This window comes from Bos mutus, chromosome X (assembly GCF_027580195.1).
Source record: "Bos mutus isolate GX-2022 chromosome X, NWIPB_WYAK_1.1, whole genome shotgun sequence".
NCBI classification, from domain to species: Eukaryota; Metazoa; Chordata; class Mammalia; order Artiodactyla; family Bovidae; genus Bos; species Bos mutus.
In genome coordinates, this window is record NC_091646.1 from 34073921 (window position 1) to 34097963 (window position 24043).

Sequence of the window (24043 nt, forward strand, 5' to 3'; positions counted from 1 at the left end):
GGACCCGGCGGCCGGGATGCCACTGAGCTCCCGAGGGGGGTCACCGGGGTTCCCCGGCCTGCGCCGGCCTCGGTCGCCGGGTCCCGCTGGGACGAGGGGCACGACGGGGCGGGGCGGGCGGCGGGAAGGTGATCTCACTCCCCCCGCCCCCACGTCCCCCGCCCTCCCCGCGCGCACGCCCGCCCCGCCCCGCCCCCGCCCCCGCCCCGCAGCCGCGGCCGCCGCAGCATCAGCATCGCAGTCTCGCTCGGGCGGCGGGTCCGAGGCCGGCGCGTGTGGAGGCTGGGCGGGCAGCCCGAGCGGCGGCCGCAGCGCAGGTAAGGCGGCCAGGCCAGCCCTCGCGCACGGGCCGCGCGGGCAGCGCCCCGAGCCTCCTGTCCCAGCCCTGCCCTGGGGGGTTGGAGGGGTGGGCGGATGGGCGAGAGCGGGGAGCCCCACCCGGACCAGCCCGCAACCACCAGCGGAGCGGCCAGAGCCCCACCCAGGCCGGGCGCTCGGCTCCGGGCCCCGCGGAGCGCAGCGGGGCAGGGAAGGAGCATCCCCGACAGGTGAAGACTACCTGGGCGGTACCCCCAGTGCCGTCTCTCCGGGGGGAGTCGGGCAGGGTCGGTGCGGGCCGATGGGGGGCCGAAGTTGGCACGTCTCGCCGGGTGTGCGTGCGCGGGTGAGAAGGCGAGAGGGGTGAGACCCAGGGACCCCCACCCAGGCGTCCCCATCAGCCGCCGTGGGGTGTGGCCCTGGGCGTGGCTGCCCCCTTTCCCCGTTCAGGATCCTGTTTGGTGGAACATTCAGCTGCCCCGTGTGCTTTCGAGGCAGGTTGGACTCGGCCGCCCCTGGGAGGGGAGGGAACTGGGCTGGGCGCTGCCCGACTCTCCGCCCCAAGGTAGGAGAGGGGGGCTTTGTTCTCCTGCTTTCTAAACCTCAACCTGGCCTCTCCAGGGTTCTCCTCCCACCTTGTGCCATGACCAGTCTCCTGCCCTGGAGCCCGCAGGTTCTGCGGGCTCTCGGGACCCAAACAGGAAACCCCGAGTGAGGTGGGCCTGGGCACCCACTAGGGTGCCGCTGGGCGCATGGATGTAGACTGTGGCCCATCAGGTGGGGGGGTTGCAGGAAGGGGGGGCCGCGTTGGTCTGGTCGTGACTCGGCCCTGCCCACTGCAGGGCTTGCACCCATGGCTGTCTTCCTTCTGGCTGGCTGGTTATGGGAGGAGACGGCGATTCCTCTTGCCCTTTCCTAGGGTACATTTTCGGAGACTCTTGGTTGGCAGGCCTAGGGCCATCCGGTCCCCCCAAGATGTGGGGGGCCTGACACCCTCTTCCATGGAGGTACCCTACTTCAGTTAACTCCACCCAGAGAGCATGGGCTTCTGGGCAACTGGGTGCCATCTCTGCTGACTCACGTGGCCCTGAGGGTGAATAAGCCAGTCACCCTTCCCTCCCATGAAGTGCCCCGAGTCCCACCTTCCTGGTCCCCTGTGGGGTGGCTGGGGTGGGGTGGGAGGCCTCTTGCCTCTGACCAACGCCTTGCTGCAGGTGATGGAGCTCAGCCCGGCCTGGCCAATCACAGGGCCTCCATGCAACACCCACAGGTGCACCCACGGGCTCCTTAGCTCTCGTGGGGGGCTCTTGGCTAATCTATGGCCACATGGCAAGTCCTTATCAGTGCTGAGGCTGCGACACCCCTCCGCCTGACGTTTGTCTTTGCTACATCCTTTCTTTTCATGTGTGTGTCTCTTTCTCTTCACGTGTGTGTGTGTGTGATCCCCAAAGTAATACATCTTATTGTGGTAGGCTTGAAATATACAAAAAATAGAACAAAAGAAATTAGGGATCTTTGGGGATCTGATCACAGAGAGAGACCCCCGCTCAGCACACCCCAGCCTCAGTCTCCCTGCTTGGCTACAAACCACTCCCAAAAGGCTCCTCCCCCAGCACCCAGCCCCCTGCCACCGGGCAGTTGGGAGCTCCTCCCAGCTCAGGAGCTCTGGGGCCCATGGGGCGCACATTCATTCATGGGGCAGCATGCCCTGCCAGGTGCCGGCCTGAACCAGGCTCAGGCCCGCCCATGGAAAAGCCAGGGACACACTGGACCCGCACCTTCTTTGTCTCCAGATGGGTTTTCTGTTTTCCTTTGTGACTCCCTGCAGGGTAAGAGGAGGCAAGAATTGAGGCAGGGCCTTGTCCCGGGCCTACTCCAGTGGGCAGACGTGCCCAGGCTGTGTGCTCCTGTCAGCCTCCTCCTGTGCTGGGGTGGGTAGCTTCCATGGCATGCACTTGGGCGAGGCCAGCTGGGGAGGCGCCCCTGTGCCACACCCGCCATTCCATGGCCCAGCGATGCAGGCCCCTCTGCCCTTTCCCTTCTGAATCGTGGCGTTCTTGGCTGTCACGTGGGGTTTGGACCCCTTCATCTACAAGGTCCTTTTCAAGGCAGACGGTCCCTGGTGCCCCTCTCGATAGACAGAATGTCTCCTGGGGCACTCTTTCTGTCCAGGGGGCAGGCAGCCTTGCCGTACCTGGCCTGGCGAGCCAGGGCGAAGGTGCGATGGAAGCCTTTCTCCAACCCCTTCTTGGGGGTGAAACAGGAGTGGGTGGGAGCAGCTTCCCAGCGGGTGCTCTGGGTTGAGCAGGGGCCTGTTCTGGGGGAGAACAGAATAACGGGGCCCACTTCCCTCTTCCACCGGGCCCCCCCCACATGGCATCAGTGGCCATCCAGAGCACCGCCCACCCAGGGCTGTGCCCCACCCTGGGATGTGGACCGTGAGGGAGAGAGAGGATCTGAATCCCTGCTCTAGGGTCCCAGGTGGGCTGCTGGCTTGGCCCTGTCCCTCCTCCCCTAATTAGGAAGGCTGGGTTGAGGTCCCTGGGTGGGGCCTTACCTCCCCCGTCTTACCTCCCCCGTCTTTCTCCCTCCTGCTAGCTCTGACCTGGCCATTCCTGGATGCTCCCCCGCCCCCCGCCCCGTACCCTGTTCTCAGCTGTCTCTTTATACCCTCGCCCCCCACCTGTCAGCTTCCTCCTCCCTCTGCTTGCTTCCTGCCCCCTCGCTGTGGGGGGGGGGGCATTCCACTGTCCCCCTCTCTTCAGTCCCCAGACGCCCTTGTCCCTTGTCTCCCAATTTCCCCTTTTGTCTGTCTCCCCTCTCAGCATGACCACCTCCCAGCCCGGTCCACTGGGTTGGGCCCCGGCCTCCCATGGAGCTTTGTCTGACCTGCAGGGTGGCCGGGGTGGGGGGTGGGGACGCCTGGTGGCCACCAGCAGAAGACTGGGGGCAATCAGCAAAGGCCAGCCCACCTTCTCCCCAGACATCAACAGGATCTTTGTGGCTTCCTAGAGGCTGTGGTCTGAAAGCGGGAGGGGCCGGGAGGGTGGTGAGTTCCTCTGCAGGGGGAGGGTCTGGATGGACTGCTGGTCTTTCCAGAAGCTTTTCTTTGTCCAGTGCCCCCCACCCAAGGCCTGGGCCTATGCCCCCACCCCCCACCGTGTTCTCCCCAGGTCACACAGCTGGGGGAGGGGGTCACAGACCCTGCCTCTCCCCTGCCACGGGGCAGTCCCTGCCAGCCTCTGGCCCTCAACTTAGCGGGGCCAACGGGGACAACCTCCGGTTGAGAGGAGCAGGAGGGCTGTGGTGTCCTAGGCCTGGCCCTTCCTGCCCTTCTGGTGTGTTCCAGGAGCCAGGCTTTGCTCAGAAGTGTTCAGAGCCAGGCAGCTGGTCTGGAGGTTTGCACCGGGCAGCTTTGTGTGTGTGTGTGTGTGTGTGTGTGTGTGTGTGTGTGTGTGTGTGTGCAGCTTCCCCATATTCCTATTTGCATGCATGGGCATTAGCCATCTCATTACACGTGTGCAATTGTGTGTGTGTGCGTGTGCTTGGGAGAGCGTATGCACACAGATTGTCCTGTACCCGCGTGGATCCTGTGCTAGGAAGGGGCGGGGCTGATGCTGGTGGTGGCTTTGGAGGAGGCTGTGTGTGTGTGTGTGTGTGTTTCCCTGCGCCCCTGTGCTGCAGAGGCTTCCTGCTGGGGGGCGGGGTGCCCTCTGGCCCCTCCCCTGGCCGCCTGCATTCATGCCTTAGGAATGCTGAGGCCCAGGGGACAACAGAGCCTCCATTGTCCATCTCCAGGCTTCCGGTGCCCCCTCTGCCCTTTAACCCTTTGGAACAGGGAGCCCTGAGGCAACCAGAGGGGCCGGCTGTGTCTGAGCTGTTTCCAGGAGGCCCCTTCTCGCTTGGGCCAGTTGTCCCGGGGCCAGTGGGGCTGTGCAGCTCCGGGTGGGCCTTGGGCCGGGCCCCTCCTGCCTCTCCTGTTGGCTGGGCACCTTTCCTCTCCCACAGGACCTGCCACCTTCTCTCCTCTGGGGTCCTGGAGTGGATATATGTCGCCCCTTCTTGCCCGGTCCCTGAAGCCCCCAGCCCCCTCTGGTGCCAGGTTCATTTCTCAGGATGGGGGCTTGCGATCTTATTCTGAGCCCACTTTCCAGACCCAGAGGGAGGGCTTAGAGGGGATGAGGGGCCCCATTTTAGGCCGTGGGCATCAGTTTTCCCAACTGGTCACACACCCTGGGAACCTCCCTGCTGCCCAGGAAGGGAGTCCATGCTGCCCCTAAGCTGTATCTGGAGAGAGGGGCCCTCTAGGTAGCCAGGTCTTTGTGAGGGGGGCCCTGGAGCCTTTGGTTTACAGAAAGGGGTCAGAGCATCCCAAGGTTCTGCATGGCCAGGGAGAGAGGAGCCAGAAACCAAGAACTGTCTGCCTTCTCTTGTGCAGAGTCCTGAGGGGGGGGCAGCGGGGAAGGGGGTTGAGGGGTAGGGTGGTTTCTGCTTTGTGCTGAGATGGGATGTGGGTCACCTTCTACTTCCGCGTGGCCCGCTCCCAAGAGTTCCCTCCCAGTTGCCCGCATTTGCCTGCCATCTGCCTAGCAAATAGGCCCTTCCCCAGGGGGCAGGCCGGCTTGGAGCGCATCCCTGTCCAGACCCCTGACCCTCTGCAAATGCAGGCAGGTGCACGCACAAAGATGCCTGAGAGGCCCAGAGGCGAGCTGACCCCCCCGGAGTTGTCTTTGGAGGCTTTGGGGGCCCCCACGCCATCTAGAACCCCATACCTGGTGAGCATGGTGCTCCGGTTCTCTGAGCCTCAGTTTCCTCAATGTATACAATGGAGATAATGATAGTACTGCTCCCCCAGGGTCATTTTCAGGATTCAATGAGTGATGCATGTAAGGGTATTTAGAAGTGTCCCTGGCTTGTGGGACGTGCTAGCCACAAATTCAGTTAATAAAATAGGAAAGGGGGAAATGTCTGACTGCCTTTGGGGAGATTCCCCCCTCTTCCTTTCTCAGTGGAGACCGTCCACTCTCCCCTCTCTCCCACAAAGAGTTAACCTTTGCCCCACCCCTTCCTTACCCTGTAAGGAGAATGGTCCATTACAGGTGAGCTGGTGTTGCCTTGGAGACCGCAGCCTTGAAGGGGCTGAGGGTGTGCTCTCCCTGAGAGTGGGGCGAGGCTGGGATCACCGAGGACTCAGCAGCTTCCTCTAAGACTTCCGGCCGCCCCCACACCCCCACCCTCCACCTCAGTACCTGTGAGGGCTCCCACCCAGGAGCCTCTTTTCTGTAGTATCTAAATTACCCATTAGGCTGCGGCAAGCTTTCCTCCCTTCTTCCCCCATCTTTGCCAGTGGAGCGAGCTGGCTCCCATCTCCATGGAAACCCGCCAGCCATAGCCTGGTGGGGAGGGCGAGGAGGAGCCTTAAAGAAACACAGTGCCTGGGGTGGAGGTGACACACACCCCACCCCATTTGTATACCCATCGACAGCCTGGAAGATTCCCCACCAGCCCTGCTGAGCAGACAGCCCAGGTGTAGGTGCCCCCAAGCACCCCTTCAGGCCTACCAGATCATGGCCCTGGCACTGCCACTCTGGACTATCTTATATACCCAGGCTGAGCCCCCAGCCCTGCCCCCTGCTCAGAACAGACCAGCAGGGGCACCTTCCTGTGGCAGGAGCATTTCTGTCCGATGGGAAGGGCCCGGGAGGAGGCCAGCCAGGAGATTCCCAGGGTGTGTGCAAGGAGAAAAGCAGCCCTCCCAGATCCCAACCTGGCTTCACAGCCTCCCAAGTGTGCCCGCCCCCCCCCCCCACACCGCCCCGCCCTGTCCCCATTTAGAGGATGGAGGCTGGAGGAGAGGACTGGCCTGAGGATTCAGGGTGTGGCAGGGTGGGGCTCCTCCAGGGTCTCACTGAGGTACTCCCTGCTGGCTCTTGCATCTCAGAGCCTGCCACACCCTATCTCCCTCCCTGCCTGCCCCTCCTCTTGAGTTTGCAGGAGGCCTCATGGAGGAGGGGTACTCAGCCCGCCCTGGTCTCTCCTCCCCCAGCGTGCGGGCACTCACTGTTGAGCTGGCCCATGGACGCACGGGCACCCCCTCTGCCTGGGGGCGGCTCACTGTGTGCCAGCAGAAATCTTGGAGCGAGGTCCTCTGAGTACTTGTCCCTCCTCCCTTGTGGGACTCCCCACCTGCTTCCTAAGGGTCTGCCAGCAGCGGCTTGTTTCGTCTGTAACCGCCCCCCATCCTACGGCCACAAGTGGTCAGGGCCCTGCTGCTCTGTATCTGTTGTTGCAGGCTTTGTTTGTCTCTGCCTTCTGTTGGTCTCTCCACCATCCAGTCTGCCCTCCGAGCCCAAGAAGCCCCATTCCTGTGATTCGGGTCCATCTCTCCCTCTGTGGCCCTTTCCTGGCACACCCCTGTCTACAAGGATGTGGAAGAGGTGCCCCTGGGCTTGCACACACTCACACATACACTCAAGCACGCACGCACATACACACCCCTCACTCATCTTGCTCTTTTGGCCATTTCTCATCAGTTGCTTTTTGCTTTTTGTCTTGTCCTTTGTGCTCCTCACCCTTCTCCTCCCTTTCCCTGCTGTCCAGGTCTCTGTTTCTGGGTTTCTCCACATGGGTTACTGTGGTGGTCCAGCATCTGTCTTTGTCTCCCATTCCCTGCCCCCCGACCCCCCCAAGCCCTCCTGCTCTGTCTCTCCTGTTCCCTCCTGCCTCTTTCTCGCCCTGTCTGTCACCCTTCAGTCTTCCTCAGCCTGCCCCCCCTCAGCGGCCCCCACCCCGCCTTTGCAGACGTGGCCTTGGCTCCATCTGTACACCAGCTTGTGGAACACTCCCCCGCCTCCTTTGCCCCTGGAGGTGCTGATGGGGGGTGGGGGGCCTGCTGTGCTGACAACCTGAGCTGCTTGCTCTGTAATTGCCTGAGGAATGGGGAGAGATCAGAGACCCAGCCACAGCTGTCAGGGGCCTCCCCACCTTCTGGCTCCTGCCCAGGCTCCAAGGGCCTGGGAAGGTGGTGAGCTGGGTGGCAAAGACCAGGAGACTAAAAGAGTTTGAATGTGAGACTGCGGGGTGTCAGGATGGGGCAGTAAGTGGAGCCCACAGGGATTGGGGCTATCCTGTATCCCCTGCATATACACCAGGGTACACATGCCAAACCCCATTCTGGGGACAAGCAGCCATCCTCTTTCCAGCAAAAGGGAATGCTCCAGCCTCACAGCCCAGAAGGACAGCCTTGGAGATTCTTGCTTGTCTCCCTTCCCTCCCCCTCTGAAGACCAGAGCACTCAGAGCTCCCAAGGCAGCTGTTTGATTGCCTGCCCTCTGATCTGAGTCTCCTACTGCTTCCTACAGGCCTTGAAGCTGAGGCCAAGGTCGCGTGAGGCCCACCCGGCTTGCGTTGACTTGGTGGACTGCCTCCTTTCTGGGACCCAGCTTGGCTCTTGCCCTGGGGAAGTGACCAGGCCATTGCCACTTACTCTCCTGGTCACTCTCTCGGCCATCAGCCTGTCCACATTGACCCACCTGGGTGCTTCCTTCCCCGCCTCCCCCTCCAGCTTTGGGTCTGGGAGTCTGAGAGCTCTAGGCTGGCAGCTATTCGCTACTGTCTATTTTGCCTGCTGGGTCCCAGGGCAGTCTGCTGAATTCACCATACTTCTCAGGTCACCTTCCTCAAAACCAAGCTGTGGCTTCTGGCTGCCTCCTGATTGACTGAGTCTGGATGTCTTGGCATAGCATTCCAGGCCTCCACACCCACTGCTGCTGCCTTCTGAATGAGGCTGGTCCCATGTTGATCAGGTCCTGGCTGGGAGGGAGTTTGCCTGGGATGGACTTGGTGAGCTCAGGCATCACATCCAAGCTCCAGCCCTGAAGCTCTCGGTCACTTTTACTATTGTCTCTTCCTCACACCTCTTCCTGTTTGGGGGTCACAACTCTCTGTCTTCTTGGAAGTGCCCTGGGGAAGTGACCAGGCCATTCTTCTCGTTGTTGGCAGAGAAGCACCCTCCACTGGGCCCTCGGTCACTGGGCCTTCTGGCATGCAGAGGTGGCCTGTGCATATAGCTGATAGACTTGGGCTTGGGGTGGACACATCTATCAGTTGAGCCCTGAAGACTCAGAAAAAAAATCCAGAAGGTGGGCCTGCCAGACACTCTAGATGTAAGAAATGCTGTCCCAGAGCTTTCCCTGAGCCCTGCTCTGAGCCTGGCTTGGAGTATCTGGAAGGGGGGAGGCCACAGTTGCCTCTGTTGGCCCCCTAGGAGCCCAAGGGACAGCTGAGAGGTGCTTTCCTCCTTGACTCCCTCCTGCCACTTCTTGAGGGCAGGCTTCCTTTCCCCTTCTTTCTTCTTTTTCCCTCAACCTGTTCAATGAAATGCAGACTTCTTGGTTCCCTTCCCTTCTTGCCGTGTTCCCACTTCCCTAGTCTCCCTGTCCCCTACCAGGTTTTTAGGCCTGAACAGCACCCAAGGACCAGTTGGTTCCAAAACCCCCAGCAATAAGACTGTGACGAGGGTTCTCTACATATGTGTGTGTGCATGCTGTGTGTGCGCACAGAGATAGCAGACAGGAGTCATCCCCCAGAGACACAGATGCGCAGGAGCACACACCCATACTTCTGTGTGCCTGCAGTCATACACACACCCATTCATGAGTGCCTCCCGGTTGCAGAGAAGAGGGACATGTCCTCCTGTGTGTACGCACATAGTCACACAGCTACTGCACACCCAAATCCACACTCATGCCCACAGGCACCTGCTTATGGGCCCTTGAGTCACACATCGGGAGGATGGGCACAGAGCAGCCTGTGGCATGCCCAGGGGAGCGGATGGGGCAACAAGTTGGTTGTGCTGGGGAGGTAGCTGGTGGAGGAGGCACAGCCAGTAGGAAGGGAATGAAATGCGAACTGGAGGCCCAGCTTCTCCTGGTCTCTTCCAGGTTTTCTTCTCCAAAATGGGGGGGTTGGGGGAGGGAAGAGTGGAGGGGGCGGGGCTGGGGGCGGGGCCAGGAGCCCAGGCTCGCCCAGATGTTAGTCACTAACATCCGTCCGTTCTCTTTCCTCCCTCACCTTGCCCTTCCCCTCCTTCCCTCTCGCAGTGCCCTCACCCCCGGCTCCCTCCCACAGCCACCCACCAGCCACCCTTCCCTCCGGCCGGAGCTTGAGCCAAGCCCGGCCGGCTTTGCCGGCAAAGCCGAGCTGCCGGCGCCGCCGGGAAGATGGCCGTGGCGCTGTGGTACTTGTGGCCTCTCCTCCTCTGCAGCCCTTGCGTGCTCATCCAGATCCCTGAGGAATGTGAGTAATTGGAGGGCGCCGCGGCGCCTCCCTTCCCCGCCACACTGGGCTTTTCTTTATTTTCTGCCTCCTCACCTTCTCTGGGTTCCAGACCCCCCGACCTTCACTCCCTGGGGGCCCGGAGTGCGCAAGAGGTACCCGGAATTTGGATCCCCCTGTAAAGGACCGGGTGGAAGACTCGGGCTGTCTCAGTACCACGGACAGGGACCAGAGACGCGGGAGGGCGGGTGCTGTTTCAGCACCACGGACAGCAGGCCTGACGCCTGACCCGCCCCCTCAGGCCTCAGTGTCGGCCCCAACCCGCCAAGGATGGGGCAAGCGCGAGAATGTCCTCAGCTAGCTAGACCAAGCCTCGCTCTGGCTTCTGACTTGGGTAATCCTATATGGGGCCCTTGGTAGCCCTTTCCATGAACTGAGACAGGAAAAGACCCCTTGCAAAGATCCAGCAGCCTTCTGGATCCTTAAAATGTGATGTGTAGTTACTTAGTGGGGGATTGGGGGTGGGGCTGTTGGAGTAATCCCTTCGAGGGGGGTTTCTGGGGAGGGTGGCTACAGGGCTGTGACTGAACGTGAGTATTTGTGTATGCTTTTGAGCTGGACAGACTATGTAATTTGTCTGGATATATTTTTAGATGTGTATGGTGTGATACATTGACTAAGTGGGGATATTCCAAGTGTGATTTTGATGTCCTGTGTAGGTAAGTTTGTGAGTCACTCTAACCACTACTTACTGGTCAAATTTGTGAAGCTCTGTAGGTATTTGACTGTTGACATTGGATTGTACTAGTGAGTCATACGGGCCTGTGAGTACCTGTCTGTGTGTGGACCGTATGTTACTGTGATGGTGTTTTCTCCTGAGTGTGAGCAGGAGATATAAACACACTGCTATAAGCGGCTTTGGGGCTTGTGTGAGGGACAGTTGACATGGTAGCATTTGTGTATCTTAAATCTGCTCCTTGTTCACTCCAGTCCCCTCCCCCCTCACCTTTCCGCCTTTGTCTCTGAGCCTGCACCGGTTGGAGGCCAGCATCACTGAGAGATGAGCTGTGCGCTGAGGCTGGGGGAGACTGTCCAAGCCAGGAATGGGTCAGGGGCTGAGGGAGGTGACCGTGACCGGCCCCTGACATTGAGGGGTCCTGAGGGTTTGCAGGAGGTGGGGAGGGTCTGATGGGAAGAAAGGTTGGGGCTGTCTCCCTAGATATACACATGGAGCTCTGTGCAGTCACACCCGAAACCCTACCCTAGCTGCAGAGGCACACAGATCAGCCACCTATATCCAGCCAGGCACAGAGACCCCCCAAGAGGACACACGGGGGCACACAGGCACACACAAGTGAGAGGTTGAGATACAAAGGAACACAGCCATCCACACGAACACAGGAGCAGGTAGGCCACACAGAGTCATACAGTAAACACAGGCAGGCACTCACAGCCTTCCAAAATACTCTGGCCAGACACATCCGTATAGAGGCACATGGGTGGATACTCACAACGTCACTGCAGCACTGCCTGGGGTGTGCCCACATGTGCCCAGACTCATACTTTGGCACATTCCCACACATGTGCTCGTCTGCCTCCCCCTTCATCTCTCCCCAGTGACTTTCAGGCCTTACCCTGCTATACCTGCATGCAGAGGGGTGTCGGAGACCCACGGCAGGTCTAAGGGGGCCCTGGGCACTGGCTGGCACTTGTTACTGACCCTGATGCAACGTGGCGAGCAGCCTGGTACCTCCCAGTTGGAAGCTCTCCTCCAGCTCTCTCCCTCCCTGGCCCCTCCAGGCCCCTTTGTCTCCTTCCCTGCTTGCCCCATCCTGTGGTCCCTCTCACTGTCTCTGCCTCTTGGGCTGCCTTCACTGGCCCCTCCCAAGCGCAGAACCCTCTTTGCAGTGTTCCCAGGGAGCCCCGTCCTCTCTCCTGGGGGCCCCTACCCTGAGGTCTTCCACAGAAACAAAAGCTTTCAGAGGCAGCCCACTGCTGTCAGCCACCCCAGCCAGTGCTCTGCTGAAGCCTGCTGGCACTGGGGGCAGAAGCCCCGGCCTCAGCTCCAGGGAGCTCGGTGGCAGGCTGGGAGGAAGAAAGGGGAGAAATTGAGGCCTGGCGCCGGGCCGGCAGGCCCTAGAAACTCAGATTCAGCAGGGCCTTGGGGAGGATTTGGAAGGGAGGGGGCCGCTGGGCCCAGGTAATTGAAAACACTGAGCTGTGCTAATTGGATTAGGAGGGATATGAGCTGGAGCAGGGGAGTGTTCCCGGGCTGCTGTAGGCGGGCTGTCTGCCTCTCTGGCTTCCAAGGTATCCTGGGTGGAGGGCGGGGGGTCAGTTCTGCAGACCCTGCCAGGAGGAGGCAAGGATCTGGCCACAGTGCAGTCTTTGTTAAAGTCATGGATTTCTTTCTCCCTGCCCGCTAGAGCTGAGGCCTACTGGTCCTGGCCATTGCCCCACCCCAGAACTGGCGATCAGGCTGTGTCCTGGAGGTCTTGACCTGCCATAGCTGTAGCGTGGCATGTGTCCCCTTCTTACAGCCTCTCCCAGCCTCCCCCTCCCCCAGGGTTGTCTACTTCTTTCTGCCTAAGCCATGGGGCGACTTGTCAGCCTTTTTCTCATTCTGTCCCTTGCTGCATGGATCTCTCAGATGAAGGACACCATGGTAAGTTGAGGGGAGGGTGGAAATGTTTCCCAGGAGGCCCTGTATGCCTTGTGCCTCATGCAAGCTGCAGTCTTTTCTGCTTCCTGGGTCCTGTGGCACCTGGTGGCGGGGGGAAGGGGGGCGGCTTTGTTCTGTCTCCAGCAGGTGGGTTTCCTCCCTGGCTTTCCACTTGTCTCTGGTGGTCCACCCTTCCCTCTGGTCCTCCTCTCTCCCCGTGAGGGGTTTGCCCTTGTTGGTGCTTCTGCCTTTGGCTTCCCCTGTCTCTCTTTTCTTTCTTTCACATGCTTTGTCTTTCTGTTTGGCTTCTTCTCTCTCTTCTGGTTTCTTTCTCTGTGACTTTTGGTGCCATCTTCTCTCTGTTCTGGTCCCTTCCACCTTTGCCCAGCTGCTTTGGGCTCAACTTGCTCCTCCCCGCCCCACCACTCAATGGCCATGCGGCCTGTCAGGCTCCAGACCTGGCTTCTGTCCCCATGGGACAAGGGTGAGGGCCGAAGTGCTCACTATGTCTGTCCCCCCTCCTGCCCCAGTGATGGAACCCCCCATCATCACGGAGCAGTCTCCCCGGCGTGTGGTCGTCTTCCCCACAGATGACGTCAGCCTCAAGTGTGAGGCCAGCGGCAAACCCGAAGTGCAGTGAGTGACCGTCACCCTCTAAGCCCTGGGGCTGACCACTGACTTGACCCCCCAGCCCTTGTGGTCCCCAGGGCCTTCCCCCTCCTGGGCATCCCTCACCAGCCAGGGTCGTCGCCCTGGCCCAGCCCCTGGCCTGGCTGCCCGGCTTCAGGGCTCCTCTGAGCCTTTTTCTGCCCCACAGGTTTCGCTGGACTCGGGATGGCATCCTCTTCAAACCCAGAGAGGAACTGGGCATGATCGTGAACCAGGTGCCCCATTCTGGCTCCTTCAGCATCACGGGCAACAGCAGCAACTTTGCCCAGAGCTTCCAGGGCACCTATCGCTGCTTTGCCAGCAACAAGCTGGGCACCGCCATGTCCCACGAGATCCAGCTCATGGCCGAGGGTGCGAGGCACTGCAGGGACCAGGGAGGGTCTGGGGCATGTGAGCGGGTCCCCAAACGGATCTGCCGAGCGCGTGTGAGGCTCCAACCCGAGAGCTGACCTCTCTCAGCTGATTATTAAGAGTGCCAAGGGACCGGGCACCGTGCTGGCCTGCAGCCACCTCTTGCCTCCTCCCCCTGTTCTTTTGCCACTCTTTCTGGTCAGCTCCATCCCCCCTTCCCTCTCTTCTGTGCTTTTCCCTTCTTGGCCTTGGGGCTTGCTGCCTGGGGAGTGCCCTGGGAGGGCTTGTTGACTGAATGTGGGCAGGACTGAGCCTGTCTGAGCCTGGGCTTCAGCTTCTACCCCATCCACCCCTCAGTTGCTGTCTGCTCTCCACTTCCCTCCAGTCATCTCCTCCCATGTCCCCTCCATCAGTGTGTCTCCTCTCCCCTCCGTTGTGCACCTCTCACCTGACCTCTCTGGCTTCCCTTCTTACCGCTGTCTGCCTCTGTCTTTATCTGTGTCGCCCTCTCCCTGGGGTTTCCCCCCCCAAGCATTCCATCCTCCTCCATGAGCTTTCCGCCTTCTGAGCTTGCACTCATCTCCTCTCCTCTGCCCCTCCAGTTACCTTGGGAACCGTTGCCATGGTTTCTGTGTCAGGATGATGGAAGGGGCTATGACTCCAGCATCCCACCACGGCTCCCCTCCCCCCATCACTGCACCTCAGCCTTCCCCCACCCGCCCTCATCCCTTCCTCCTGGTGGGAGCTAAGAGTTGTAGAGAGTTAACCCTTCACGGCCATCTGGCCTCCAGCCCATCTCATCTGCATGCTGCGCTGGTCTCAGCCTTGAGCCCAGAGAGGATCCAGAGTCTCTGCCTCCGTCATGTCCTGGCTCGCCAACCTGTGCCCTCGGGTAGCCCTCCTCCTCTCCCCCTGCCCTGCCTTCTCCAGGAAGAGACTGGAAAATCCACGGGGCCGGCCTCTCTGTCCCTTCCAGGTACCCCCAAGTGGCCAAAGGAGACAGTGAAACCTGTTGAGGTCGAGGAAGGGGAGTCGGTGATTCTCCCTTGCCACCCGCCCCCCAGTGCAGAGCCACTCCGGATCTACTGGATGAACAGCAGTGGGTGCCCACGAGGGGCTGCTGCCAGGGGCAAGGGACGGGTCAGTGGGTGTATGTTCCGGGGGAGGGCTCCTGACCTCTGACCTCTGCCTCCTTCCTTCCCGCCCCCCCACCCTGCCCACAGAGATCTTGCACATCAAACAGGATGAGCGGGTGACCATGGGCCAGAATGGCAACCTCTACTTTGCTAATGTGCTCACCTCGGACAACCACTCAGACTACATCTGTCACGCCCACTTCCCTGGCACCCGAACCATCATTCAAAAGGAACCCATTGACCTCCGGGTCAAAGCGAGTGAGTTCCAAAGTCTCTGATACACTGCCCTACTCTTCTCCTACCCTCATGGTGCATCCCATCAGTCTTCTTCAAAGACAGCGTGGCCCACACACCTTCCCTGGGTGGTGAGGGCAGAGATAGGGCCCTCTCTTTAAGAAGAGGAGGATGGAGAAGGAAATGGCAACTCACTCCAGTATTCTTGCCTGGAAAAGTCCATGGACAGAGGAGCCTGGTGGGCTGCAGTCTATGGGGTTACGTGACTGAGCATGTGTGCATGAGGGTGGAGGGAGATGGGTTGGTAGCAATAAACTGGTAGAACTAAAAAAAAAAGAAGATGAAACTGAGCCTCGGAGGGCTCCCTGGGGTGTCCAGAGTCACCCAGCCTGGGAACTTAGTGCGTCGGAGCTGGGGAAGAGTGCGCCATGCTGCCCGCCCTGTCTCCTCACAGCCAACAGCATGATGGACAGAAAACCACACTTGCTCTTCCCCACCAATTCCAGCAGCCACCTGGTGGCCCTGCAGGGGCAGCCCTTGATCTTGGAGTGCATAGCTGAGGGCTTGTGAGTCTGGGTCCCCTGGGAGGGGAGGGGCAGGGGGTGGAGCCTCTGCCGTGGGGCGGAGCATGGGTGGAGCCTCTGCTGTGGGGCAGGGCTGAGCAGCCCGGTCCTCTCTCCCCTCTGCTGTCTCCCTTGGCCTCTGTGCTTGGTGGCCCCGGGCAGCCCCACGCCCACCATCAAGTGGCTGCGCCCAAGCGGCCCCATGCCAGCCGACCGGGTCACCTACCAGAACCACAACAAGACGCTGCAGTTGCTGAACGTGGGTGAGGAGGACGACGGCGAGTACCGCTGCCTGGCTGAGAACTCGCTGGGCAGCGACCGCCACGCCTACTACGTCACCGTGGAGGGTATGGCGCCACTGCGGGCATTCAGGCAGCCAGAATGCCATGCCCACGGTCACGGGGGGTGGTGAGGGTGGGCAGAGTCAGGGCCAGCCCGAGAGCTGGTCACCCGCTGTGAGCTCATATTAGTTCTTCCCTTCCTGGCAGCTGCACCATACTGGCTACACAAGCCCCAGAGCCATCTGTACGGGCCAGGGGAGACTGCCCGCCTAGACTGTCAAGTGCAGGGCAGGCCCCAACCGGAGGTCACCTGGAGAATCAATGGGATCCCTGTGGAGGGTAAGCAGGGCTTTGAGCAGGGATGGGGAGCGAGGCTGGGGGGCCCTGGGGATAGTGACTCACTGCCCTGCCCTGGGCCCATGGCCCACCTGCCATCTGCTCAGAGCTGGGCAAGGACCAGAAATACCGGATCCACCATGGAGCCCTGGTCCTGAGTAATCTGCAGCCCAGTGACACTATGGTGACCCAGTGTGAGGCCCGCAACCGCCACGGGCTCCTGCTGGCCAATGCCTACATCTATGTTGTGGGTGAGTGTCAGCCACCTTGCCTTATAGCCCCCTGGCCCGTCCCTGAAGTCCTGCCCCGGGCAAGGCCACCAGGCCAACTCAGCCACCAGCTGGTCTGTGTGCTGTGGCTGCCCTGCTCCTGTCTGGAGCCTTCCCCATGTCTCCCGCCCATCCTGCCAACAGTGGGGCAGGGTCTTACTGGTATTTCCAGACGAAAAAGCAGCCTCTGAGCGTGGTCCCCGAGCAGAGGCTCACCCTGGCCAGGATGCTTCTGTCCCCAAGCCTCAGGGAAGGTGGGCTTGGGGAGACCCAGAGAGCTTTCAGGAAGAGGCAGGCTGTCTGTGGAGGGGGGGGGAGCCTCACATAATTGATAGGATATTGGAGACTGAGACAAGAGGCTGAGAGAGGCTCAGCCTGGCAGGGGCCATAGGGAAGCAAGATGGGCAGGGCTCATGGGGGCCTGGTGGAGTCACTGTCAGCTTCCAGAGGCTGCCAGCTCTCCTGGGAGAAGCTGCCCTGGTGATCCCTGCATCTGCCTGCTGACTGCATGTGGGCGCTCGCCCGGCCCTGAGTTCGGCCCTGTGTCCCATTGACTGCTTCTCGCTCAGAGCTGCCAGCCAAGATCCTGACCCCAGACAATGAGACATACATGGCAGTCCAGGGCAGCACCGCCTACCTTCTGTGCAAGGCCTTCGGAGCCCCTGTGCCCAGCGTCCAGTGGTGCGTGCTCTGACCCTGGTGGCAGGGGGTGGGGGGCACCTGGAAGCCATCTTCCAGCCCAGGCAACCAAGGAGGGCCAGGGGTCCCAGCCCACTGGGGTCTGAGCAAGGCCTGCCTTGCTTGTGCCAGGCTGGACAGGGAAGGAAAGACAGTGCTGCAGGACGAGCGCTTCTTCCCCTACACCAACGGGACCCTGGGCATCCGAGACCTCCAGACCAATGACACTGGGCACTACTTCTGCCAGGCTGCCAACGACCAAAGCAACGTGACCATTGTGGCTAACCTGCAGGTCAAAGGTCCGATGCCCCTCCCTGCTGCTGCTGATTGTGGCCAGCAGCCCCTCCCTGAGGGAGGGTCACGGTCTCTGGGGGACCCTGGCATGACCTTCTTCTCGTCCTCATCCCCAGATGCCACTCGGATCATGCAGGGGCCCCGCAGTGCAATCGAGAAGAGAGGCTCCCGAGTGATGTTCACATGCCAGGCCTCCTTTGACCCCTCCCTGCAGCACAGCACCACCTGGCGCAGGGATGCTCTCGACCTGCAGGAGTTGGGGGACAGTGACAAGTGCGGGCCCAGCCCCAACCTGGGCTTGGTGGAGGGAGGGGGCAAAGGGGGGGTAAAGCAGGATGCCCAGACCCCCTGGCCTCATATGTCGGGGCAGGGGCGTGACCTGCTGTTGAGTGGAAGAACCTGGAAGGAGAGGGAGGAGGGAGGAGTAGCTAGGACAAGTGTGCCCCCACTCCCCACCCCCCGCCAGGTACTTCATAGAAGACGAGCGCTTGGTCATCCACAGCCTGGACTACAGTGACCAGGGCAACTACAGCTGCGTGGCCAGCACCAAGCTGGATGTGGTGGAGAGCCGGGCAGAGCTGCTGGTGGTCGGTGAGTCCCCAGAGGGTATCCACCTCGTGGCACAGAGGCGAGCGAGACGCAAGAGCCCAGGCATCCGTCGCAGGGGGAGTGGGCCAGCTGGGTCATGAGTGGGCCCAAGATCCAGCTCCTGTGGCCCCCAGGGAGCCCCGGACCTGTGCCCCAGCTGGAGCTGTCTGATCACCACCTGCTGAAGCAGAGCCAGGTGCGCCTGTCTTGGAGCCCAGCTGATGACCATAACGCCCCCATTGAGAGTAAGAAGACAGCAGCATGGCACTCTGTTTGCCCTCCCTTCTGGCTCCCTGTCCCTTCCTCTGGGAGAGCCAGACTTTGCACGACCCCCCCCTCCCCTACTCACCACCCACCGATGACTCCACTGCTGGTTCACTTCTTGGCAGAGTATGACATTGAATTTGAGGACAAGGAGATGGCACCCGAGAAGTGGTACAGCCTGGGCAAGGTGCCCGGAAACCAGACCTCCACCACCCTCAAGCTGTCGCCTTATGTCCACTATACCTTTCGAGTCACTGCCATCAACAAATATGGCCCTGGGGAGCCCAGCCCGGACTCTGAGACTGTGGTCACGCCGGAGGCAGGTGAGCACCAGGGAAAGTCAGGAAAAGGGATGGTGCCCAAGCTCCCTTGCTGCCAGGGGTTCCCCTGGGGCAGCGACTGCCTCCTGACATCCAGGGTTACAATAGGTCATTTCTTCCTTGGTCTTCTGCCTTCATGGCCTTGGTGGGCGCCCACAGTGTTGATGTGTCTACATTACTTTGCAGCCCCAGAGAAGAACCCCGTGGACGTGAAGGGGGAAGGAAATGAGACCAACAACATGGTCATCACTTGGAAGGTGAGGATCCTGGGCCGAGCTCACCCCTGGACCTCAGATCAGGACTCAGGGGTTTGCTATCCCCCCAAAGTACTGGCTGTCCTAAGGACCGGGGACCTTGACCACCCAGCTTCTTTTCTGCTCTCCCCCTCCAGCCGCTGCGGTGGATGGACTGGAATGCCCCCCAGGTTCAGTATCGAGTGCAGTGGCGCCCCCAGGAGATGCAGGGGGCCTGGCAGGAACAGATCGTCAGTGACCCCTTCCTGGTGGTGTCCAATACATCTACCTTTGTGCCGTATGAGATCAAAGTCCAGACCGTCAACAGCCAGGGCAAGGGCCCTGAGCCCCAGATCACCATCGGCTACTCTGGAGAGGACTGTGAGTATTGGGCTGGCCCTGCCCATACCCAGGGGGTGGGGTGGAGCCCACATGTGCCTCTCTGGCCCACTCTCCGCCACTGACTCAGGGATCCAGCCCGGTGCCAGCTCCTGCCTCTTAATACAGTGCATTCCCTAAGAGTAAGGCTATTTGCTTACGTAACCAAAAAGCTGTCTTGCAAATCCAGAAAGACAGTGACCATCCATAAGTTGGTATCTATAACTTAACTGTCTGTTTTGATAGTAGCCAATATCCCCAGTGTGGGGCCCAAGACTGTCTTTCCCGCAGTCCATGGTCCAAGTCAGAATCTCCTGCATGGCATCCACTTATCCTGCTTCTTCCCTTGCCTCCAATCTAGAACATGACCAAATGTTCAGTTTGATTATGCAGTCAAGATCTTTTCTAGTTCCTCTGTCACATAGTTACTATTTCCTCTCTCTTCGGGGAGAGACTCTGAGACTATGTAAACGCCCTTGCTCATTAAACTGCCCACCTGTTACATTGCATCCAAATCCATCTTCCCACTCTGGGTGGGCAGAGTCCTGGGCTGGCCTCATCCATGTCACTGGCCCTTTGCAGACCCCCAGGCAAGCCCTCTGCTGGAACCCGTCAAGGCCCTCAATTCAAGCACTGTGCTGGTCAGGTGGCAGTCTGTGGACCCAGCCCAGGTCAAAGGCCACCTCCGGGGATACAATGTAAGAGTCCATCACATGGGGGCTGGGGAGATCCCTGGGGTGATGGGTGGGGTGACCAGGAGTGATAGGACTGGGCCTGGGTTTCTGCCAGTTGCTCCCTTGGGAGGGCCATGGGGAACACGCACCCCACACTCCACCCCACCCCGACCCGGGTCACTGCCAGACCCTTTCTGTCCTTCCGGGGTCTCCTGTCTACCTGCAGGTGACGTACTGGTGGGAAGGCAGTCAGAGGAAGCACAACAAGAGGCACGTCCACAAAGGCCACGTGGTGGTGCCAGCCAATGCCACCAGCACCATCCTGGGAGGCCTGCGGCCCTATAGCTCCTACTGGGTAGAGGTTCAGGCCTTTAACGGGAGGGGACTGGGGCCCGCCAGTGGGATGACCTTCAACACCCCTGAGGGAGGTGAGCTCTGTGCCCTGCACCCCTACCTCCACACCCCCTGTCCCTTCCTACATGGGGTGACTGGGGCGAGGACTTGCCGCTGGTCTCTGTGCCCCACAGTACCTGGACACCCTGAGGCGTTGCACCTGGAGTGCCAGTCAGATACCAGCCTGCTGCTGCACTGGCAGCCTCCACTCAGCCATAATGGTGTGCTCACGGGCTACGTGCTCTCCTACCAACCTTGTACGTGTGTCATGGACCCGGCCAGGGGGTGGAGGGGGGAGCCGGGGAGGGGGCTGCACTGGGGGCCAAAGCCCACCGCTCACCTGTCCTTGCAGTGAATGACGGGAGCAAGGAGCAGTTGTCCTTTGACCTCCCGGACCCTGAGCTGCGGACACACAACCTGACCAACCTCAGCCCCCGCCTGCGGTACCGATTCCAGCTGCAGGCCACCACGAGGGAGGGCCCGGGGGAGGCGATCGTACGGGAAGGAGGCACCATGGCCTTGTCCGGTGAGCTGGCGTGGGCTCCGAGCAGGCGGCAAGGGCAGGCCAGGGGGCGGCCTCCAGGTCCCATGACCCTTCTTCTCTCCATTGCCAGGGATGCCGGACTTTGGCAACATCTCCGCCATGGCTGGCGAGAATTACAGTGTGGTCTCCTGGGTCCCCAAAGAGGGCCAGTGCAACTTCGGGTTCCAGATCTGGTTCAAAGCCCTGGGGGGTGAGCCTCAAATGGGGGTTCAGGGCCCAGAGGGGCTGGGGCTGGCATGGACCCAGGGTGCTGCCAGGCCCTCCCTGCTCAGTCGAATTGCCCTCACCCACTACAGACGAGAAGCTGGTGGCTCGTCTCCCACCGCAGTATGTCAGCTACAACCAGAGCTCCTACACACAGTGGGACCTGCAGCCTGACACCGACTATGAGATCCAGCTGCTCAAGGAGCAGGTGCTCCTGCACCAGATGGCAGTGAAGACCAACGGCACCGGTGCGGGGGCTTCGGGCAGGCTTAGTCAGCTTCCCTCCATCCCTGAGCTGCCCACGGCCCCGCCAGAACCTCTGTGCCCCTAGGCTTGTAATGGAGAAAAGTCCAGGTCCCTGAAAAGAGCCCTTTTTTTTTCACATCCTCCACTGGTCCTGTTGCCAGGGAAGCCATTTCTACTGAAGCTCTTCCTCCCTGTTCCCCCAGAGGGACTCCGACTTTCCCCTCCCCATCAGCTCGCCCCTCCCCCGGGCTGTCTGAAGTCCTCAGATGTCCTCAGCTGCTCCTGTGCAGTCCCTGGTGTGGGGGGTCCCTGATGTGGGGATCCCTGGCAGGGGGGTCCCTGGTGTGGGGGATCTCTGGAATTGGGGTCCCTGGCGTGGGGGGGTCCCTGGTGTGGGGGGTTGGCAGGGTTGGGGGTTGGCAGGGGACGGAGCCAGAGGCTTGGAGGGAGGTCCTTGACCAAGGCTGGGGACTGACAGGGTGGGCTCGGGTCCTGCAACTGCAGTGTCCCTGGGGGCCCTCCGCATTCAACCCTGGACTTGGCCTCAGTCTCCTGCCTCCTCTCCCCTCCGCAGGCCGAGTGAGGCTGCCTCCCGCTGGCTTTGCCACTGAGGGCTGGTTCATCGGCTTCATCAGTGCCATCGTTGTCCTGCTTCTTGTCTTACTCATCCTGTGCTTCATTAAGCGCAGCAAGGGTGGCAAGTACTCGGGTACATCCTGGCTGTGGCCCCCCCCCTTGGTCCCTGAGCCCGGGCAGGACAACATGGGCACACTGCGGGTGGCGGGCAGGTAGCCCGAGGGGAGCTGTCAGTGTTGAGCATGTGAAGGACCAGGCCCATGTGCCTGGGGCCAGGCTGGGTGATGGGGCAGGGTGAGCAGCTGGGCCTGCTCTGTGTCTGCAGTGAAGGACAAGGAGGACACCCAGGTGGACTCAGAGGCCCGGCCCATGAAGGACGAAACCTTCGGCGAGTACAGGTGAGCTGGGGGTGGAGCCCATGCCCCCGGGCCACCCAGTTGTGCGCTTTTCGTGTGTGACTGCATCTCTCTGTCTCTCCTTTGTGCTGCGGGGGTGATGGCAGGTCCCTGGAGAGGTAAGGCTGGGCTGTCACGCTTTGGGGGCAGGGACCCTCCTGTGGGTGATTTGTGCCAGGCCTGTACACTCCCCATGCCTCCTGATCCTATAGTTCCCTGGTTCAGGGACCAGCCAACAATGCTGACACTCAGCTCCCAAGCCTCCCTGTCCCTGTCTCTGGGGACGGGCTGGACTGGCACCCCTCCTCAGCCCATCCGGAGATGGGAGCCCCAACACCCCCAGGGTGCAGGCATGTAAGCTGCACGTGTCTGGAGTGAAGGCCTTGTCCCCAGTGTGCTCAGAACACACGGAAGTGGGGCAAACCTGGGCCTTCCGTCTCAGGCCAGCGGCTGCCTGCTCCTGCTGGCTACCGCTGGGCCACCTCCCATGGTCCCCGCCCTCCCCTTGCAGTGACAATGAGGAGAAGGCCTTTGGTAGCAGCCAGCCATCACTCAACGGAGACATCAAGCCCCTGGGCAGCGATGACAGCCTGGCGGACTACGGAGGCAGCGTGGACGTCCAGTTCAATGAGGATGGCTCCTTCATCGGCCAGTACAGTGGCAAGAAGGAGAAGGAGGTGGCAGGGGGCAATGACAGCTCCGGGGCCACATCCCCCATCAACCCCGCCGGGACCCTGGAGTAGCGGGGTCCAGCCAGGCCAGGCAGAGCACCACCCAGGGCCAGGCCACGGGGCTATCAGAGATCACCATGATGGCCCAGCCCAAGGCCTGTGCTGGGTCCCTGACCCTGGGACTGAGGCCCGTCCTTCTCTCCAGTGAGTTCGGGGGCCGAGGAGGGGATCTCGCTGCCTCAACGCCCTCTTCTGACTCCCCAGTCCCCACTTGATTGCCAAAACCCAGCTGCTCTGCTTCTTGGGCACACACTGCTTTTTCACTCCAGCTCGGGGGCCACTCACATGCCAGGAGTCTTCAGGTGCTGCCTCACCAGCCTTTGGGCAGGGCGAGGCTGTGGTTGAGGCGAGGAGGCAGGCACAGCTGTGGAGGGGGTCTCCCAAGGACCAGGGTTGGCACCTCCAGCCCCAGCCACTCGTTGGCCAGTAGGACTGGGACAGGGGACTGAAGTCGGTGTCCCCGCTGTCTGCCCCATCTTCTCAGCCATCTCTGCTCCAACTGGGATGGGAACTGAACAAGCTGGCCACGGGTACAGAGGGGGCCATCTGAACAGACCAGAGTCCCCCCACCACTGCCTGTGTCAACTTGGCCCACCCCACCCTGCAGCTGGCTTTCAGGAGTTCCAGACACATGCTGCCTTCGGTGCCCACCAGAAAACATCCAAGTGGGCTCCGCTGTCCCTGCCCAGGCCCACCTCCTCCCCCGGCCCCAGGACCCCTTAGCAACCCACCCCCCAACCCCAGTCTGAACTTGTTCAGCCCCTTGCTCAGCGATCCCCCCCAGCGCCCCGCCTTGGAAATGTAAATACACCACGACTTTGCAAGTTTGTGCCCTCGCCCTTTCCCCATATGCCACTAGTGTGTAGGCAGATGTCTGAGTCTGTAGGTGGTTTCTAGGTTTTCTAGCAATTAGCTTTGATGATCCCATCCCAGGAAAAAAGAAAAACAGACAAAAAAAAAAAAAAGGAAAGATCAGTTCTCCCAGCAGCCACCATCGCCCTGAATGCCTTTGCTTGGTCTGTCGATGAGCCCTTTACAAAAAAAAAGTATATATATATATGTACATAAATATCAGAATTATAAAAGGCAAATAAAAACCTGGAAACAAAGAGGTGCTCTTGTCATTTTACCCAGCACTGGGTCCCACACTGTGGTTCCACCTGGCCTGTTCCCCTTACCCTGCTGGCCTTCCAGGGGCGATCTGGGCTCTCAGCCACAGTTGGGCACCTTGTTCCTGAAGCTTCAGGCCCTGGGGGGTAGAGCACCCTGGGCTGCCTGGCCCTCTCAGGCAGTAAAAACCCCCCTCAAATGAATGACAGAAACCTCAAGTGGACCCGCTGGGACAGACGGCCAGCCAGTCCTGCGGATCTGTGTCGGTTTGCCCAACTCCCATATTCAGCGGAGGTCTTGGTGTCTGTCCTCTTTAGCTG

General features: G+C 60.7%; 1 protein-coding gene across 2 annotated transcripts; it reads left to right on the top strand.

Annotated features, from left to right (window-relative positions):
- The first annotated feature begins 205 nt into the window (after positions 1–205).
- Positions 206–23723, top strand: L1CAM (L1 cell adhesion molecule). Of its 2 annotated transcripts, XM_070365942.1 has the most exons (27): positions 206–317; positions 9420–9615; positions 12787–12892; positions 13074–13276; positions 14253–14375; positions 14500–14670; positions 15101–15212; positions 15372–15556; positions 15698–15829; positions 15934–16077; positions 16665–16776; positions 16906–17072; positions 17184–17340; positions 17534–17658; positions 17790–17900; positions 18045–18242; positions 18426–18496; positions 18631–18853; positions 19433–19548; positions 19751–19952; positions 20052–20174; positions 20270–20443; positions 20532–20651; positions 20758–20913; positions 21486–21620; positions 21813–21885; positions 22394–23723. In XM_070365942.1, the coding sequence occupies exons 2-27, from the start codon at positions 9540–9542 to the stop codon at positions 22623–22625; spliced, it is 3747 nt and encodes a 1248-aa protein (XP_070222043.1). In that variant the 5' UTR covers positions 206–317; positions 9420–9539; the 3' UTR covers positions 22626–23723. The 2 variants fall into 2 exon arrangements, with proteins under 2 accessions (XP_070222043.1, XP_070222042.1); XM_070365941.1 differs by lacking the exons at positions 206–317; positions 9420–9615 and having other exon boundaries at positions 10185–12892.
- Positions 23724–24043: the final 320 nt, after the last annotated feature.